The 21,224-nt window shown below is 40.3% G+C and overlaps 1 protein-coding gene across 2 annotated transcripts in view; it reads left to right on the forward strand.

Annotated features, from left to right (window-relative positions):
- CARM1 (coactivator associated arginine methyltransferase 1) overlaps positions 1-21,224 on the forward strand; it is a 49,912-nt gene that overhangs the window by 14,172 nt on the left and 14,516 nt on the right. For both annotated transcript variants that reach the window (XM_051971539.1, XM_051971540.1), the window contains exons 2-6: positions 9,202-9,327; positions 9,649-9,755; positions 10,654-10,758; positions 15,310-15,420; positions 16,588-16,765. In XM_051971539.1, coding sequence (XP_051827499.1) covers positions 9,202-9,327; positions 9,649-9,755; positions 10,654-10,758; positions 15,310-15,420; positions 16,588-16,765 — 627 coding nt within the window. The remainder of the gene's footprint in view (positions 1-9,201; positions 9,328-9,648; positions 9,756-10,653; positions 10,759-15,309; positions 15,421-16,587; positions 16,766-21,224) is intronic.

Here is a 21,224-nt window from a genome sequence, read left to right on the forward strand (position 1 = left end):
TTCTTGGGTACTATCTCCATGTCTTTCCCACCAAATAGACAAAGGCACAATTGCATGGACCCTTTACCCATTTATGGCCCATTTGGGAAATCTAAAGAGTAAATTTGATTTGCCTTAGAAGAAGGTCGTGTCTTCTAAATTTTTGCAAAGTAAAACAAGGGGAAGAGTGCAGAAAAAAAGATTTACTTTAAACTAATTTATAAAAGTCCCTGGGAGCCAGTTATGACAGATACTGGTCCCTTCTCCAGTTGATTTATAATCAGAACATAACAGTTTTCCTTCCCAATCTCACATTTCCCTATAGATAATCTAGATTATTGCTGTGAGAACAAGACAGATCATTAGGAAATGGCTTTCTTTAGGTTTTAAGAACAACAGTGGGTCTTTCGTAGTGTGTTTTCTGATAGCAGGCTGTTGGGACCAAAATACCTAAGAAGAGCAGGATAACTCTGAATCTCAAGAGAACTATCTCATTAGGGCAGTTCTGGAACCTCGCACCTGGGCTCTCAGTGATAGAGACTGGATTGTTAACCATGGTGATTTGCTTCTATAATAGAAAGAAAATCCTTCCTCCATCAAAAAATTTTCCTTCTCTCATTTGGGGAATCTAAGAGATTGAGGTTACTGGGAATATGGAGTAGATGATTGGGGGTGAGGGTGGAAGAACCTCCCTGTCATAGAATATGATGTGGAGTTGGGATCTAGTGGTGTATTATAAGGGGGAGGGTAAGAGAGGGGAACTGCTTTTTCTCAGAATTATTCGCTAGCTTTCTGTTCATTCAGTGTCTCTTGAACCCCCAGCACATCTGCCATCCCTTTTATTGCTGACAAAGAAGTAGGGGGCCCAGCCTGACAGCCTGATTACCATGGATGGGAGAAATTTACATTTAATAGCTTTCCTAGGCAGCACCTTGCTGCCGACTAGCTGGAAGACTGTGGTTTGGTGATTGAATTGTGTGTTTAAAAAAAGAAAATTTTAACTGGATCTTTATTCTGTTTTCTTTTGATCCTTTTTCTGAGTAACTCGCGGTTAAAACAATATTTGGGTTCTCTTTCCCCAAGTCTAAACCACTTGATGTGGTTAGTCCTGTTCACAGCTTTAGACTTCGATTTTATTTTTCTCTTATATTATTTCTTTTCGGATACCTCCTGCTAAGCTCCCCTGTGTTGGTCTCTAACCTCCTGAAATAATCTAGCTGATTTGTTCAATTTTGGTTTTAGAAATGCAGATTGGATTATTCTTCTTCGCTATCTTGAGTTGATTTATATTACTTGTCAGTCTGAAGGACAAAATCTGAGGTGGAAGAGAATGGGAAAGTCATCCAAGCCAGTCTTGTATCTAATGAAAAATTTCCTCAAAATGAATGAGTGGTCATCTAACCTTTTTTTGTGTGTACTTGGAAACCTTCAGTGTACAAGAACTCACACTCTAAGCAACTGAGATAGCCCAGTCCATGTCTGGATAGCTGTAGTGGTGAGCAGGTTTTTGCTTAGCAAGCCTCAGTTAATCTCTTTGTAATTTCCACTTACTGCTCTTCAGTCTTCTGGGACGGGACTGGAAAAGCCTGATTGGCCTTCCATTTGAAAGAATTTCAGATCCTTTAAAACAACTATCATGTCCTCTTCTTCTAGTTTAAGATTTTTAGTTTTTTTCAGGAAATCCTCATGTGGAATGAATTATTCATTTTGTCATCCCTCTTCCCTCTCTGAACACACACACACACACCACACCACACCACAGCATAGATTGTAATTTGTCAGTGGTGCCCCAAACTGAAAACAAGCAGTCTGATTAGGGTAGACAGCACTGTCACCTCCTCAATCCCAGACACTCTTTCTCAAACCAGCCCAAGTTTGCTTTGTTTTTCTTGGTTACTGTATCCCATTGATGACTTTGTAATCCACTAAATACCTAGAACTTTTTTCAGAATAACTAACAGTTCTCTAACTATAACTCCCCTCTCGTTTACTTGGGAAGTTTATTTTTTGAAACTGAGTATAAGATTACTTTTTTTCCCTCTTTCTAGCTGGTAGGTCATTTGGAATCTTGACTTTATCACTTACATCGACCATCTCTTCTAGCCTTGACTTTAAGTTAAAAAAAAAATCTGTCATCCATAAAATGATTGTGTTGACTTTTAAAGTTCCTTCTAGCTCTAAGTCTCTGATCTCTGCCTTTAAGTAATTGAACAGAACCCATCCTTGGGGCCACTTGCTGGAAACCTCCTTTCCAAAATGATGTCAAGGCACGATGAACTCAGCTTCTTGGGTCTGACTAGCAAAATTTAAATTCTCCTAATTGTAAGTGGCCTGTATCTGACACTTGACATCTTTTTCACAAGAGCAGCTTGAAAATTTTTGTCAAATGCTTCACTAAGATCAGCCCTTACTGCTGACCTGGTGGTGACTGAACATGTTCTGAGTTCAATAGGAACTTTCAGCTTTGCATGTGCTTCTTCTAGGAGGTAGGAATACATTTTAAATCTATTTCATAGCAAGAATTCCTAATCTTAAGTCCATGATCTTTAAAAAAAATATATAATGACATTTCAATATAGTTTCCTTTTAATCCTATGTATTTTATTTTATGCATTTGAAAAACATTCTGAGAAGGGATCCATAGTCTTCACATCGGGTCTGGGACACACACAAAAACCAATTATGAACTCCTAGTTTAAAGTCTCCATATATCATCAGTAACTAAGGTATTAGTTGCCATCAGTATTACTATTTTTTGAGATTCTGAGTAAAAAAAATTAGAACTATTGACAAACCGTAATTCTGGATATTTTCTTGAAGTCAGGAATTTTTGTAGGAAAAAAACAACAACAACAATTTGCCCAATAATAATATGTTGGTTTTATTTTAATAATTTTTTTTATTTTAATAATGCTAGAAACCTGAATTCTTAGTCAATAACGGGATAGAAATTTGTTTTTTAAAGTAGTTGATTTAATGCTCAGAGGGTGTAGAACCTGGCAGGGCCCTTTGTGCCTCTGCTCAGGATACAGAAGCCCTCCTGCTTCTAAACCATTGATGTTCTTTGTCTTCAGGATGCAGCTCTTTTGGCAAACAGTGACAGTCGAGCCTTAGAAGCTGGGATAGGAATATTGCCTTTGGAAGATGCTACCAAAGACCAGACCTGCCCTGCGGTTTAAAGTTAGTTATCTCTGGAAGGGGCAGTTTTTTGCCCTTTTAGCCCTTTGCATCATACAGTATGGGTTTATCAGGGCAAGGACAGCTGTTGTTTAATTTGTAGAATGCCTAACCCAGCATCATATATACAGATTCTGACAGATGCTTTTATTTCCCCTTTGTCTTCCCGAGCCTAGAGGCGGAGAGTGAGGGGGGATGGGGTGGGGAGAGTAGAAGAAGGCGACCAGGAGCTTCTGGAGGGTCTCTTGTCCCCTTGGCTCTCCTACTCCCAAGGCTCAGAAAGATAAATGGCAGTGTGAGAACAGTATTTCTTTGGCCAGAAGGGTATTAGCCAAGGCCAAGGCTCCTGAGCCGCCAGGCACCCTCCCTTTGTAGGCACTTGGGGTTGTAACAAAAGTTATTTCAGTCCAGTTCTGTGATCTCTGTTTTCCACCATGCCCCATCCCTTAAAGAAATCAGGAAGTCACAAGGATCACAGTTTCTGACTTGCCATTGCTTGGTAGGTAGCACTCCACTTGGGGTGCTCTTAGTATCATGTAACCTTGGGGTTATTTGCAAAGAGCTATAAATTACAGGGTGGGGTCAATTCTTTGTACGGGGGGGGGGGGGGGGGGGAGGGGAGGGACATACAGAAGCGAAGGCAGAGTTGGTGACTAAAGGATGAGAAGCAGGTTTTGTTTCCCAAGTCTCATAAAAGCATCTGGAATGCAGTGCCTAGGACCAAGGTCTCACTGATCCCATCTCCCAGTGAGTTAACAGAGTGCTGATGCACTATTCCTCCTGCCCTGTCTCCCCTCTCCTACCATTAGTCCTTCTGTTAAATGCTCTGGCCCCTTCTGGGTCATGGTGGCTTTTGAGGACAGTTATTCAGATCTTCTTGTCTGCAAGTGCAAAAGAATTGGCTGAGTAGTAATACCAGAAGAGAGCAGGCTTCATTTTTGTTAAGGATAAAACTACAGTATATTGGGAAAAAAAACTACTTAGTTACAAACACTTGAATGATTAGCAAAGCAGTAGCAGAAGGGAAAAAATATGGAGGTTTCTCCCAATTCATAGGTGATAACAATGTACTAGACTGCTATTTTGCTTTTCTTTTAAAATAAAAACAAAACTAACTAACCCTCATACACTGTGTCAGCCTTCTTTAAAGACTTCGTTCATTTTCTAGATGGCATAGTTTAAAAGTTGAGAGAACTTGGAAAAGAGTTCAGAAGAAAGGAACAAATGCTAAACACGTTGGGAAGGGCTACCTGGAGAAGGCTGGAAATGACTTAATAGTATTCACTTTTTTTATAGAAAGCCTTTCTTTGGGGCTTTCTTTACTAAGGATAGAACTGAAAGTATTTAATTATAACAGATTTATATTAATTAGAAGGTTTGGAATTTAATCCTGGTATTAAGTGATAGGCTTTATTCAGGATTCTTAATGAAACTGCTTTTTTTTTCTGATACTTTTTTTATATAGGAAGGACAATTTAAGGTTTTCCAGTATAGATGTGCCTACAAGGGGGAGAGCCTAGGCAATCTTTTTAGCTTCTTTCAGATTTGAGGAGTTTAGAATTCTTTCCTTTATACACACCAGTAAATAGGGAGTCAGCACCAGACTTTTTAGTACTTAAACTGTCATTTTCTCCAAATTAGAGGACCAAATGAACCCAAATAAGAAGGTCTGGGGCTGTTGAAGACCGAGGACCCTTTGTGAGCCATTGCCATAGAAAGGTCATCTTAAGCTGAGCCAGGAGATAGTCTGGCTCTCTAGAAACAGAGGAAAAAGGATGAGGTGCCAAGTCCTTCCTCTCTTCATGGTCCTCTCTTCTCTCCAGGGAAAGGACTAAACCTGGAGAATTAGTAAGGTTCTAGTAGTCAGCTTTTATCAGAGACCTAGTTCTTTAATATTTTGGGGGAGAGGTTCAGCTTTTCTTCTCTCTTTTTCCCTGATGGAGGAGTATTTTCTTCTGGAAAGTGGCAGTTTGATTTTCTTCCCCACTCCTAGGAACTTGAGAAAATGTTTCTTTATTGGATTAGAACTTTTTTTCCTCTCAAGTATCAAGGGATAAATAGCTTTAGTTCTGTTTTGTCTGGAAGCTATAGTATTTTTCCTGTTAGAAAGATTTATCCTGAAGATGAGCTCTAGAATAGGCAGCTTTTCTTTCCTTCATCTTTCTCCCACCCATCTGGTAAGTATTGCTTCTTCTCAGGAGAAATCCCAGAAGAACATTTCAGTTGAATAATTTACTCTAAAGTCAGACACTTCCCTCAGACCTGTTTTGAACTTGCTCTTCCTTTCAGTTTAATAATTGTGGACCTTACTCTTTGCTCTACTGCATCGTGTCTCAGGAAGTGTGGAAGATGAGGAGTGGAAAGAAACATCTTGGTCTTCTGTCTTGATGGCAATGCAGTGTAGTAGAAGGCCCTGGATTTATAATCAAAAGTATCTGGTCTTTCATATTCTGGCTTCAGGACTGATTAGTTCTGTGACTATGAAATGGAAGAAGGAAGGGAGGAAAGAAGAGAAGAAGGGAAATTATTAAGTGCTAACTTAACTACATGTAAATCACAGTGTCCTGGGTACAAATGGAAAAACTAATTGCTCACCTAGCTGTTGGTGCCACAATGTCTTTGCCCTGGGAAGCACCAAAGCCCACAGTCTTCCCCTTAGCATCTTTCCACAGGAGAGCAGAATTCTTGCTCTTCAGACTTAGAGTCCCAGGGTGCTGAAGGGGTGTGGTTTAGACAAAAGTAGTAGGCTGTGTATGAATTTGTGAGCAATGTTCCTGAGAAGATGCAAGCTGGAGCTGTGTGATCCATGGGGACAACTTGGTTTTGGAAGAAGGATGAAAGATTTTGCCCTGTAAATGGGAAATTATTCTTATCATCTGTCAGAATGCAATTTGACTATTCCTTCTAGTTAAATAAGAACTCCCTCCCCCCCAAGTGCGCCTTTCTGCTGGAATCAAAAGTCTGAAATGTCTTTCTACCTCACTAATTCCTTTTAGTTCCAGCTTCTTGTTAAGCTGTCTCCTGCAAACTGGATACCTGAGCTTCTCTATAAGGACTCTGTAGACATGTTTGTGGCAGGGCTTGGAGACCTGTTTTCTTTCTTTTTTTTTTTTTTAAATTATTATTATTATAACTTTTTATTGACTGAACATATACATGGGTAATTTTTTTGCAACATTATCCCTTGCATGGAGACCTATTTTCAAAGAGGCTTTGGCATTGTGCTTTCTGCACTATTCTAAGATGTGTGGAACAGATGACTTTTTTTTGTGTTGGAAGTACCAGAACTTGCATTTGATTAGTTAGATTACTTTGATAGAGTAACATGCTTAGCAGCCCCTGAGGGAAATGGGAGGAGGGACAGATAAAATACAAAGCAGTCTGTGAAATAGCCCAGCCCAGACCTCTTCCTCCAGAATGGCTCTCCCAGCCCCCACTCTCCACCAGGTTCTCCTTACCCTCCTGCCAGGTTCTTCCAGTAGCCACTGAACTCACTTTGATCATGATTTGGCACTACAGAGGTACCATGGTGATCATCTGGTTCAACATGCTTTTTATACTTGTTTGTTGTCTGGCCTCAAGAGATTTAGCTTGGCTGAGCCTCAGTTTTTCTCCTCTCTAAGATGAGGATAATTTTCTTTCCTACCTGTCTCAGGGCTGTACGGAGCAATTGACATCACTTAAAGGATATTCCAGAAGTCTAAGAGCAGAAGCTTACAACTGCTCTAAGACTTTTGGCACACCCTTTATATGAAAGTGCTTTGCAAATTAGAAAATATTCTGCAGATGGAATGTAACATCATTAATTGGTTTTGTGAACACATGCTGTTAGGACATGTAATATTACAAGACCATTAGTTTTATTGGAACAATGTTACATACATCAACCATCAGTCAGATGATGCTACAGTAGTATTTTTTGGTTTTGTTGCGCAGTTTTGTGATTTGGGGATTGGTTATGATGTAGTAATGATGCTTTTCAATTCAAATAGCCTTTATTAGACGCCTTCTATATACCAGGTCACCTCCTAGGTAGAGGAAGAGAGGAGTTAGGATACAAAGGCAGTTCCCTCTAGGAGTTTACATTTTTTTTTTGAGAAAGAGGCTATGGTTGGGGTATAGTGACATTTGGATCTTACATTAAAGGTCCTCTCCAGTCTGATCTATCTAGGCGAGGTTTTCTGGTTAATGCTCAGTCTCTGATCATCCTAGTACTTCAAGTATTTGTCAATCAGTTGATAAACATTGATTAAGCTCCTATCATATGTTAAGCTGAGGGAGTGCTACTCATTGTGTTTTAGGCAAAGAAGTGAGCAAAACTGAACCCTTGAGTGAAGTTAGCCATCCTATACCCTGAAAGACCACTGGTTTTCCTTCCTATAAAAAATTGAGATTTTCACAATAATGCAATTGTTGTGTTGTTGTTGCTTAGGCCAAAATAACACCTGAAGTCCTGAGTCCTCACCCAAGATTAGCAGAATTGGCATGGCTAGGTGGTTTTTCTGACTTCCTAGAGTGAGGGGACCTTCCCCTTCTTTTGCCAAAAAGAACCACAATTACAGCTATATTGAAACTTTGAGTAGAGGGTATTGGTTATTACATGCTCTTTCCTCATTCATGTTCCCGGGGTGTCTGTATACAATATGATACTAGGTATCTACTGCTATAAGAATAAACTGGAATGCAGTGTGAAGAAAGGATCCTGGAGTCTTGTAGGATTAGAGCAGCAACTGCAATGATGGATCAGCCCCACACCTTCTCACTTTTGTTTGGGCAAGATTCAGTGATCAGTGATGAGCAGCTTTCTTTAGCCTGCAATAAGGAATTATCATTCACATCCAGCTATGTGATGATCAGGTGTGAGGCTGATTTGTTGGCATCTTAGTCCCTTTGGCCACTGTTCTGAGGAGGAAAGGACATAATTCAGGTTCTTTTACCCAAGAACATAGAAGAAATCTTGTGGATAGAGCTCTGAATCTGGAGTCAGGCAGGCTGGGGTTCAAACCTAGCCTCAACAGGCTTTGTGACTTTGAGCTAATCATTTACGTTTTTTCTGCCCTGGTTTCCTCATCCAGAAAATGGTGGTAGTAACAGCACCTACCTCCCAGTGTTTTTATGAAGATCAGATGAGATCTTGGAAAAGCTAGCTATTATAATCCCATCTCTCAGTTGGGTGAGATAGAGTTGCTTCTCTCACCCAAGAGTGACTTTTGATAACACCATTTGCTTTGACCTTCTCTCTGGAGACCCCCTGATATGGAGTAGCTCTCTGGTTTTTAATCCCTTGGAAGAGGCCTGTCATGCTGGTTTTCCTGATTTGGGATCAGGTGTATGAGGAAGAATCTTGAATCCTCATAGTCCACAGCTACTTTTCAAAACCAGGAGCAGGGGCCCACTAGCTGAAAGCTCCATAATAGTGATGATGACAGTCTTGTCGTTTTAGCCCAGACCCACCTTTTTCCTGATGTGAGGAACTTCAGGTGTTATTTCTTCCAGAGATGCACATTGTTGGCCCATCTGTAACTTGTAGTCTTGGGAATTTCCTCAGGGTACTGAGTGAGTGGGTGAGACTTGCCTTCCATCACCAAGAAGCATGTGGCAGAAGGCGTGGCTTCTAGGCTGGCCCTCCACATGTTGCACCCCAGCACACTCTCCTTGCTATGGTGAACATCGGTGGGCACTGGCACCATAACCCCAGCTGGGACACATGTGCCCCCAGGTCACTGGTTTAGCTTTAAAGGACAGGTGGCTCTCCAGGTGAAGATTTTAGAGCACAAAGGGAGAAGGGGCTTGTTCCAGGATTCCCAGTGAACAAAGTGTAAGGTCCTCATTTCCAGCCTGATAGTTCTGGGCACAGTACTTGGCCCAGTGCAAATGAAGTGCAGCACTTTGCTAGGCCTAGTGGCTGAAGGAGGCACTGTGGACGTGCCAGAGAAACCCCAAGGAGTGCCCATGGGTGGTCCCCATAGTGTGGGTAAGGGGGGCAGCAGGTGTCTCTGGCTCTCAGGTGTGTGCTCTGAGCCACTGTCTTATCATTCTTTCCAGATGAAGATGTGTGTGTGTTTAAGTGTTCCGTGTCCAGAGAAACAGAGTGTAGCCGAGTGGGGAAGCAGTCCTTCATCATCACCCTGGGATGCAACAGCGTCCTCATACAGTTTGCAACACCCAACGGTAGGTCCCTTCTGGTCCCCCCCCAGCAAGGCTTCGAGCTGAGCCAGCATAAATATTCTGATGCGTCTGGAATTATGAAGATTTTGCCTTCATATAATATTCATGAATGGGAGTTTTTTTTTTTAATTTTGTGGTCAAGAACATTCTAAAATCTAATGGATATATTCTTTTTTCATTAGCAGTGGTCTCCTGGAAGGTTTTTTCCCTTTCCATTGGCAGGAGCCTATCCATTGTAGGCAGGCCATAGCCACTTTCTCCTGGTTTGCATTACCCCCTCTCATGTGTGATCCCTTTTCTACATTAAGTTTTTACTTCTTTCAGATTTCTGTTCATTCTATAATATTCTGAAAACCTGTCGAGGTCACAACTTAGAGCGCTCCGTCTTCAGTGAGCGGACAGAAGAATCCTCTGCTGTGCAGTATTTCCAGGTGTGTTTTTCACTTGGCAGGATCTTCCTGGTACTTCCAAAGGGAGGGCCCAGGTGTAGGAAAAGGTTTTTCTCAGTTGAAACTGGACAACCATAGAGGAGAGTCATTTAGGCCTTGGCTGTCTTTGTGTCATTCCTCCTCCACCCCCACCCCATTTAGTACTCCTGAGAGCTCAGTTCTCTTCCATCACAAAGCCCTTCCTGTGAATTATAAATAGATTTATATTTACTAGCTACACTTGCAAGAGCTGGTCTGCTTAGTCCCAACAGCTCTAAAACTGGAAACTATCGTGTCTGTTTACTAATCAATTTTGCAGTAACAAGGCTTTCTAGTTCATAGTCATAATACTATATAATTACCCATGTCTCTTTTGGAGTTCCTCAGGTTCTCTGAGAACAGAACTCATATTATGATAGATCTGTTTTCTTATAGGAAGTGTACTGGTTCCAAATAGAAATCAGGCCCTGGAATTTAGAAAAGGGGGTGCTTTGTAATGCTGGGGTCTGTAGTTGTCTATAATCTGTATGGTATCCTTGCCAGCTTCCTGACTTAAGAGGTCTGTTGCTTTTTCCTTCCTTTCCCCATGTGGCCTGGGATATGTTAGAGATTCCCCATCCTGGCCCTGATGAGATCCAGTTAGATTTAGCTGCGGAGAACAGTGAATAGAGCAGTCTGACCACCTTGTTTGTTAACAGGGATGGTTCAGCCTTGGTCCCCAGCATGACTTTCTGAGAAGTGATGCCCATGCTCCCTCCACCCTGGGCATGTTCCCATTGCTGAGCTCCTTCCATGGTTTGTTGGGGAGGAAGCAGGGGGTCTGACTGGGGAAGGCTGTGGTTGGTTGGGCTGGCTGCGCTGAGACTCGTCTGTTCACGACATTCTCTCTTGTGTGTTGTAGTTCTATGGCTACCTGTCACAGCAGCAGAACATGATGCAGGATTATGTACGGACAGGCACGTATCAGAGGGCCATCCTGCAGAACCACAGTGACTTCAAAGACAAGGTGAGAATCCACTCTTGGGAGCAAGCTGAGTTTTGGTCTGGAACAAAACCTGAAATCAGCTGAGGTGTTAAACCTGAATGCTGTTATTAGGGGGCCCAGGTAGGCCCATTTGAACTATATTTGAGAAAGAAGGGACTGTCAGGGGAAGCTGGACAGAGTGAGCAGGAATTGAGAGTGATAAAGTGACTTCAGAGAGTTCTCTCCATCTGGCCATTGTGATCTTTCACTCTCTAAGTTTCAGCTGTGGGGAGTTCATCCCTCCAACCCACCCCCTACCCCCAAACCCATCAGTTCTGATTTGTTTTTAAATATCTTCATGAGACCAACATGAGCTCCACAGAAGCTTCCCTGGGGTCTGCTCCCTGTGGTGTTTGTGTTGACACTGTGTGTCTGGCCTAGAAGCAGTAGCTAAATCAAACAGCTGATGTTTGAACTGTCCCCCATCCAAAACCCTCCCACCCTCTTCTGCTTGCTGCGATAGGCTCTTTAAACTCCCTGGGCCCACCACTGAAACTCCCTCTTACTTTTCTTCCATGTGATGCTAATGCTGAACCTTGACTTTACATTTGGTTTTTGAAAAAGGATTTTTACTGGTGAGAGCTCTAGCTCTCTCTGGCTAAGCTAATTATAATGAGAAGTGCTGCTAATTTGATCTTTACTTTTGTTTGATGATAGGTCCGATCTGGAGCAACTAATGGGATTATACTTAGTTGTTGTTCATGAAAAACCACATTGCTTTCCAGCAGTTGCAAGATTCATCACCTTCCCTTAGACAAGTAATTTTCAAATATATGTAAGGAATCTGGACAGTGGGATCCAACCTATTTGCTTTAGGAATGCTTCTGTGTTTTTCATTGGTGTCACAGGCTTATCATTAATATATTCTATACTGCATGCAGGCTATAAGCTAGGCAGTCTTTGTAAATTCTAAATTAAAGACTGGCTTTTCTTCTGGAGGGAAAAAAGTAAATTCATATCTTTACTATATCCTGGATCTAGAAGTGCATCAGGTCCTGAAAGACACAAGAGAAAACTCTGCCTGAGAGGCATCTGCCATCCTGGGACTGGTATTCTGTCCCTGACCCTTTTCAGCAGTAGTGCAGATGTTAGGACATTACTATTTTTTTCATTTGTATCTGTTTTAGTAAATAATGGCCTTAGAGGCTTTGACATTCTTGCCCCCTGTCTCTTTTGCTTTTTCTTTCCCTTTTTTCTCCTTCCTTCCCTTTTTTATCTTAGTCCCTTCCCCTTCTTTCCCCCTCCCTTTCACAGGCTACAAGTCTGTTTTTAGATTTTTATGACTATTTTCCAACATGGGTAATTAGTCAGGTACTGCTACCTCCCTGAGGCTAACAGAGAAGAGAAATAAATCCCCATGACTTTTCTGTAGGAATGTTTCTCTTTGTAGGATGAACTTTTATGTAGTTTTCTCTAAAATCTATTGTATAAGCTTCTTGTTGAAAGTAAAGTTAAAAGACCCAAAACAGGGGGAAAAAAAAGAAATCCCACAATCTCACTCAGCATTGGAAGTGATCTTAGAGGACACCTAATCAGCCCATATCTCCACAGAAACCCTCTTTACAAAGTGCCCACCATGCTCAAAGATTTCCATTGTCCATTTTTTCTTTGGGACAGAATCTTACTGCCACCTGTTGTCACTCCTCCCACTTCTGAGGTTAAGCAGAACAAATAGAATATCTCTTCTGCAGGATAATTCTTAAAATACTTGAATTGAGAAACTATTTTCTCTGCTCCCTCCCCACCTCTCCTTACCTAATCTTCTCTCTCAGCTAAATAGATTTCCAAATACCTTACCATCCTCCTTGCCTTTCTTTGGGTGTTCTTCCCTAATATGTACCTAGAACTCAACACAATTGTCTAGATGTTGACCAGGGCAGAATACAGTTAGTCTGGAACCTCCCTTGTCCTGGGAGATGTGTGTTTACAGGGGCAGCCTGAAAATTCCCAGTCCCAGTGTTAAGATTTAGAGGTGGTATCTACAAATGAAATATCTGAATAGTAACACATTAGAAAATTTGATACTGGAGAAGAGCTCTTCAAGAGAAGCTTCAGCTATTTATTATCTCCTGTCCTGATGTGTAGAGAATTAAGATGAACAATATCATAAGTTTCCTTATGATATCACATAAGCCCTGTCATAGAAAAAAGTGTGGAAACAAAAGCAATGCAATCAATATTAGAAGGAAAACATAAAACAGGAACATTTTTAATAACAAATATCTCTAATAAATCCCCATTTGTCAAATATATGGAGAACTGAATCAAATGTATAAGAATGTATTTGCTCAATTGATAAATGGTCAAAGAATACAAACAGGTAGTTTTCAGATGACAAAATCAAAGATATCTACAATTGTCTGAAAAAATTGTTCTAAATCATTATTGGTTAGAAAAGTACAAGTTAAAACAACTCTGAGGTACCACCTCATACCTATCAGATTGGCTCAATATGAAAGAAAAGGAAAATGATAAATATTGGAGAGAATATGAGAAAACTGGGACACTGATACATTATTCGTGGAGTTGGAATGGTGGAGATCCGATCTTTCTATAGAGTAATTTAGAACTATGGACAAAGGCCAATCAGACTATTCATACTCTTTGACCTAACAATACCACTATTAGCTCTATATATCAAGAAAGTTTTAAAAAAGAGAAAAGGACCTGCATGTACAAAGTTATTTATAGCAGCTCTTCTGTGGTGGCAAAGAATTGAAATCTTTGCCCATCAATCAGGAAGTGATTGAACAAGTTGTGGTTTATATGTGTAATGTCATACTTCTGTGCTATAAGAAGTGATGAGCAGGTAGGTTTCAGAAAAACCTGGGAAAATTTACATGATCTGATGCAAATGTGAAGTGAGTAGAACCAGGAGAACATCATAATATATTAATAGCAACATTGTACAATGATCAACTATCAATAACTTAGCTTTTTTCAATAATGTAATGATCCAAGATAATTTCAAATGACTCATAATGGGAAATGTTATCCACATCCAGAGAAAGAACTGATGTAATGTAGCAAAGCATACTATTTTTTCACTTTTTAAATTTTTTTTTCAGGTTTTTTTTTCCTTTTGGTCAGTTTCTTCCCTTACAACATAACTATTAGAAATGTTTTGCATGAAGGCACATATATAAACCTGTATCGAATTGCTTATTGTTTTAGAGAAGGGGGAAGAAAGGAGGGAGAAAATTTGGAATTCAAAAAATATTTTTAATGAATATTTAAAAGTATCTTTGCTTTTAATTAGAAAAAATAAAATACCATTTATAGAAAAAAAAAAAAAAGAAAGAAAATGAAAACAGTATAGAAACTAGATGCAGGATTCTCATAGCCTGTATATAATATGGCAGCCCAAGGGTGCACACATCTTGTAGCATCAGACCTATAACTGGAGAAAACCAATGAATGGTTTTGATGTAATATGATTTTGTGGTCCCCTGATTTTAGGGGGAAGTATCTGTTCTAACAATAAGTCAGTAAATCCTAAATCTTCTGGTTTTGGCATCTGTTTCAGAGATTTTCCATACTCCCAATCTAAGAACAACAATCTGTCTGATTATGAATAGACCATTCCTCAATTCACTCTTGTCATAATCAAATTCTGGACACCCCTTCTCTGGGCCATAGAATTAGCATGTCAGTGATAGAAAGCTGGATAAAGGGGTCTCCTCTCTCTTAGGATTGCTAATTTATTTTGGAATTTAGTTCGTTTGTAGTGATATTACAATTACAATAAAACTTTGCCCAATGACTAGGAAAGGGCTCAAGCCTGCAAATTCTTTTGAGATACCTCATAACACTGGTCTGTGACCCCAAACTTTTGGGGTCCCCTTTCCCAATCTCAACACTTTAATATGTAGAAGAAGGAAGCCCATTGCTCACTAGAAAATAATACCCTCAGTTTTCCATGTTATTCCTATGGCCAAAACTATATGGTGATGCAAATTACAAATAGGCATCCTTTCTCTCCTCACCTGGATAGTTTTCTCACAACTACAATGCAGCCACTTTTAGGAAGAAGAAACATTTTATCCCCACAGAGTTTTTGGTCAAGTATCAGGACATTTGAGGGTAAAAAGAAAGCAATGTTAGAGGAAGAGGTTTTGCCCTGTTGACTAAAGACTTTCTGGGAAATTCTAGGGTATCGCTGCTTTGCAGTCAGTTATGTACTATTAATCTTCTCAATCTGTCTACCTAGAAACAGGGAAAGACTTTGTTGATCCAGTCCAAGGTCAGACTTAATTTTTTGAGAAACTTATACATTTCAGATGTTTTGAGATTCTCACCTTATACCATCTTATTGGCTTGGCCTTAAGGGTCTGAAGTGTATTATTGGTTTGCTAATATTACGTCTCACATTTGACCCCTCTTTATTGTCTCTTAAAGCCTTTAATCTTTGCCAAATAACTAATGAGATTGAGGCAGTAGAAGGGTCTCAAGTTTGTGGATGGGATGAGATTTCTTCTGGTTGTTCTTTCCATTGCTCTCCGTGACTAACAGTGACTCTTTTTCAATTCTCAGATTGTCCTAGATGTGGGCTGTGGCTCGGGAATCCTGTCTTTTTTTGCTGCTCAGGCAGGCGCAAGGAAAGTCTATGCAGTGGAAGCAAGCACCATGGCTCAGCATGCTGAGGTCAGTGGGCCCCATGGCCAAGCATGCGTTCCCTTACTTCCCCCTGTCCCCAGCCCTCTGGCAGCATGTACAATCTTCAGTTAAGGCTGTACTTCAGAGGGTGAATGGAGCAAAGCACAAAGAGCTGGCTCATTCCCAGGTGATATTAAGGAGAAATCCAAATCCTGGCTTCCTCTGTATACTTAAGAAATTCAGTACTTGCTTCCTCAGTTTATCTACCATTAAAATCAATAGGTAAATTTCTCTGCTTCTTAATTATGTTCTGAAGTTACTAGTGAGGTATGCTATTCACTTCTGAGGGAAAAGAGGAAGCTGTAATGTAGTGACCAGAATAAAGGATTTGGAGACAGAAAAACAGATAATTCTATCTGGCTTTGCAATGTATTAGATCCACCTGGGTTCCTGCAAGTCACTTAACATATGTCTGGTTTTCAGTTTCTTCTGTAATCTAAAGATGTTAGACTACATAAGCTCTAAGGTGCCTTTCAACTGCAGATGTTCTGATTGCATTGCCTTAGACTGTTTTCTTGTCATTGTGTTAGGAGCAGCTTTGAGTTTTGAATAGGCAATTTATCAGTAATTCTATTTGCATGCATCCTTGACCTTCATAGTTTGATCACAGAATGTAGTAGCCATTGTCCTCAACATTTTGTCAAACAAAATTAAAGTCAGTATAATTTTTTTAATGTAAAAAAATATACAGCATAAAAATTTTTTTGAAGGGAAAAGTTCACAAAGTCAAATAGGTAATTAAACTAAGCACCATAGTTTCAACATGCTGAGATCAGTGAGCACACCTTCTCCCATCCACCCCCTAGTCCCCAGCTCTGTGGCAGCCTATATGGCCTTCAGAGTTAAGTCCGGAGGGTGAATGGAGCTTTCTGGGGACCATTCCCAGGTGATATTAGGAAGTTCAAGGTCATCACCATCTTTCATAACTTGTGCTAGCCTTTAAAAGGTTTGAGCTCTGTTTCCTCTCACTTTGGCCTTGGTTGTCCAAGAAAGATGATTTTGGGCAAGTTGCTGGGCTCTGACTCCGTGGGGTTCTCCTAGAGATGAAATCAGCAGTGAGACTTTAATGAAGCTCATTGGTCCAAGGAGATATTTCTCCATAAGACTGGTTTTTCCCTGATTTTTATCCCCAACTTTTTCCCCTCCCACCAATAGGTTTTAGTAAAGAGTAACAACCTCACAGACCGAATTGTGGTCATTCCTGGAAAGGTGGAGGAAATCTCACTTCCCGAGCAGGTGGACATAATTATTTCAGAGCCAATGGGCTACATGCTTTTCAATGAACGTATGTTGGAGAGCTACCTCCATGCCAAGAAGTACTTAAAGCCTAGTGGTAAGTAAATGGGCTGGGTACAATGGGGTCTGTTGGCTGGATTTGTTTCCTGTGAGCAGTGGCCTTATCTCCTTTTCTCAGATGGCATGCAGAGCCGTGCAGAGAGCCATTTAGGGGTTCTTTGGGAATATAAAATAAATTCTGTTTCAAAAGGAGATATTTTGGAGTTTATTTTGTGGCTTTACACTTAATTTGATCTTATGTATATAGTAGGTGATAGCTTTATCCTTAGTTTCCAAGATCATACATAGGAGATAAGCTATATTAATTTGGTGTCTGTTTAGTGGTGAATTCTAGAATTTAGGAAATTCTCTACCCCAAGAAAGTCTCAATCATTCAAGTTCCTCCTTGACAGTTCAGTTTTTTGGGGGCTTTGGGGTTTTTTGTTTTATTTATTATTATTATTATTATTATTATTATTTTTGGTTTTCTCTTTCTCAGAAGAAGAATAGCAGGATAAGAGCTGAGTAGGTATAGCAGAGGAATCAGAATTGTGCTTTTTATTTCTTATCATTATCTGCCTCTTAAGGTGAGGGATTTGAAATGTGTATGTAGCCAATTTTCAGAGGAAGGTTATCAATGGATAGACAGACTCTGACTTCTTTTCATAGGACACTGGGAGAAGGAGTTGGCAAGCTAAGGATTTCAGAGAACACAACCATGGCTTTAAGTTTATACTATGTTAAAATCACTGAAGAAATTAGGGATGTTTGGCCTGGGAAAAAGAATACTTGAGAGATGAGATGACATAGTTGCTGCTTTGAAAGGTCTGAAGGCCTAAACTGTAGAACAGGGTAGAATCAGGAGCAGCTGGGGTTGAAGTGGGAGTGAGACAGATTTGGGGTCCATATAAAGAAAAAAAAAATTAACAATTAAAACTATCCCAAAATATAATGGGCAACACTTCCAAAACTAATGAACGCAAAACCTCAGAATTAGAAAGATGTTGGAGGTCATCTTGATCTGAAGAATTCATTCTATAACCAATTACTATAAGAATCTTTTCTTAAAGATCTCTATTGGAGGGAATTAACTGTCTCCCTGGGTGGCCCCGTCCACCTTTGCACAGCTCTGATTGTTAGAAAGTTTTTCCTGACATCAAGCTTTATTTTGTCTCTCTGAAACTTCCTCCCATTGTTCTATGGGACCAAATAAAATAAATCTAAAACTTTCTCCCACATGACAGCTTTTCAAATGACTGAAGACAACAGTTATCATAACCTTCCAAAGTTTTTTCTAAGCTAAATATACCCATCCTTTCAACTGATACTCATATGGCATGATCTCAGCACCTTTCACCACCCTAATCACTTTCCTCTAGACCCTTTCCAACATATCAGGCCATAAAATGTGACACCTAGAACTCAACATGTGACATGAGATGTGGCCTGACTAGGGCAGGGCACAGGGAGACTCAGACTCTCAAGTCTTTTAACATGGCTTCAAATGGCATTGACATTTTTGATTGCCATATCACACTTTGTCAGGGTTTGTTGTTCAATTTCATTGATACTTTTTGTTTTTTCCACATCTCTCTCCTACTACTCCTCCTCTCATTAAATCCTTTACTGTAACAGTCCGTCAAAACCATCCAGCTACCAATATCTTGCCAAAGTATCTTTGGCATCCATAGTCCCTCAACTCTAAGGATGAGAAGAATGAGCTGCATCTCAAATTAACATTGCAGTTCACCAAAGCCCATCAGTCTTTTTTGGACAAACTGCTTTTCTCTAGCCATGTCTCCCTCATCTTGTCCCTGAGGAAGTTAATTTTTTTTAACCCAAGTATACTCAATTTATTAGATTCAACTCAACTATTTAACTTATCCATTTACTATCACAATGTTCCTCCTGTATGTTAGCTATCTAGCCTCACTTTGTGTCATCTTCAGGATTTGATAAATATACCACCTGTGCCTCTCTCCAAAATTGTTGGCTAAGGCCAAAACAGAGATATATGGAGCACTCCACTAAAGATATTCCAAATTGACATTGGAACTACTTCCTGGGTAGAATCTTTTAACCGTCTCCAAATACATATGACTATACTACTGTTTTGCTCATATCCCTCTCCATGGGTTCTACAAGAATACTATAGGAGACTTTAATAATAAAAATGTTTTATTGTATTAAATATTTAACTTAAATATAAATAGTAATAACAATATTTTAATAAATCAGGCTTGACCAAGCTTTTAGCAATCCAGTAATCCTGTCAGAAAAGGAAATGAGATTAATGTAGCATGACTCATTCTTAATGTAGTCTTGCTGACTGTTTCTTTTTCTAGTACTCAGTAAGCATCCTTTGAATAATAAATTCTAAAATTTTGCTAGGAATTGAAGTCAGACTCAGTGGCCTATATAGTCTGAAGAAGACTACTTCCCTTTTTTGAAATCAAAACATTTCCCCTTCATTCTTGCAACATCTCTCATTCTTCAAGAGCTTTCAAATTTCACTTCTATAAGTTCTTTCCTTAACTTGGATGTATAGTATACTGGGGACTGGAAACTTGAACTCATCAATGGCAACAAGGTATTCTCTGACTTGGTCCCTTTTAGTCTTGGGTTTCAACTTCTTATTTGCCATTTTTTTCTCTTTTCCAATTCAAAGATCATCGTCCTTGACTAAGAATGCAAAGCAAAGTAAGATTTGTCCAGTCTCTTCTGGCATCCTCCTATTTCTCTAATATTGCTGGGGGGAAAGAGATGATCCTTGGTTTTTGCCGTCACCACTCACACACAGCCACTTCTGTATTCATGAGCTTTGAAATGCTTTTAACTGATCATAATCTTTCATCACTGGATCTTTCCCTCTACTTTCCAACTTATAACTCTGTCCTTTGTTCTCACCATGACTTTCGGTCCCTTCTTCCACCCATTCATTCTTTCCTGGGTCATCACTCTGCACTAGCTACTCTCTTCTTCCTTCCCTGTCTTGGCCCTTTAGTAAACCACCATTTCAACTACTTTCTCCTTCCTTTGACTGATTTGCCTCAAGCCCTAACCTTGGATTACTGCCACTATCCATTACTTGCAATCCTACTCCTCTGCCTCTGAGTAGAGGTAGAGTAAATCTGAATTGGTTGGTGTACTCTGTATGTGTATACCTTGATCTCCTTGGCCAATTCCCCCATTTTTTCCTCATGAGAATTGTTACTCTTTGTATACTTAGAATTTATGTCTTGAGAACTTTCCAGTCCTTCCAGACTAACTTCCCTGGTAGAAGTTCTCCTGCTGCCACAAACGCCAAGGTGTAGAGTGGTCACTTCCCTTAAAGACTCCTAGCATTTTAATTTCAGTACCTATTGCCTTCCATGTTTGGGAGAATTAGGTTCTTTCTTCACTTTTGAAGAATGAAATGTTCATTTCCTGAAGCTACAAAGTCATTAGCTTCTCTGCTTGGGGCAGGGATAAATTCCTCTAGTAGCTTTCCACATCGTTTCCCCAGACAACAGATCTCTTTTTCTCTTTATTCATCTTTGAATAAAGGGACTGATAGATTCCCTTTATTGGGAATGTCATTTGAACCAGATGATCCCCGAGAGGCCTCAAATCAAAGGTTCTTTCAGGCTAAAGAAATGAGGCAAAAAGCAGCCAGCCCAGAAGCAGATTTGAGTTCTCGTTGCCATTTGCTGGCTCATTGAGTTGCTGGACCTCTTGCTCTAACCGAGAAGATGTTCTTTCACTCTGTGAGCAGCGTGCCTTTCTGGAGCTCCACAGGCAAAAACCACGGGAATCCTGGGAGCAGCCTGCTGGAACTGACCTCAGCTGCCCTCTCCTGGCCGGTCCTCCGCCTCTTCAGCCAGACAAGTTTTTGCTGGGAAGAGGCGCCCTCTGCTGTTGTGAGAGGAACAAGTAGGGAAAGGGTATTGGTGAGAACTGATACCAATCCCTTCTGGATTGTGTGGGTGAACGATTATGTGTGCAGTTAAGAGGATGTCAGCCTTCCCCAGTAGGACTTTTGTACCAAACCCGAGGAGGAAGAGAAGAATGGAAGCAACTGTGTGGAAGGACATCCCCACTATGTTTTGAGCTGTCACTAGATAGCACATTGAGAGGCTCTTGATGGAACAGAGGGTTTTGCTATTCAATGAGTAGAAATGTTGTTTTCATCATTTTTATTTTCATTTTCAACATTCAAATGTTCCGTCATTTTCCCTGGGAATTGACACACTTCAGATGTCCATCTCTCCAAATACTTGAGTTCTTTGTTAAAATCATATTGCTCTCATTTGGACCTCACAGTAATTCCAGGCCCCTTTGTAAAAAGGGAAAGGAGGGCTTCTCATTTCTGGGTTAGAGAGGGACAGAAAAGCCTTTCTATCTTTTGTTAGAATTTGATGTGGCTCAAGTCATAAGTTTGTGACTTTCCTGTTATATTTCAGGCTCAGGAGGAAAGTCAGGCTCAATTGGAGGATGGGCAAGGGCATCTTGACACAACAATGAAGTTGTGAGAGCAA

The sequence above is a fragment of the Antechinus flavipes genome, chromosome 1 (genome assembly GCF_016432865.1).
Source record: "Antechinus flavipes isolate AdamAnt ecotype Samford, QLD, Australia chromosome 1, AdamAnt_v2, whole genome shotgun sequence".
Taxonomy (NCBI): domain Eukaryota; kingdom Metazoa; phylum Chordata; class Mammalia; order Dasyuromorphia; family Dasyuridae; genus Antechinus; species Antechinus flavipes.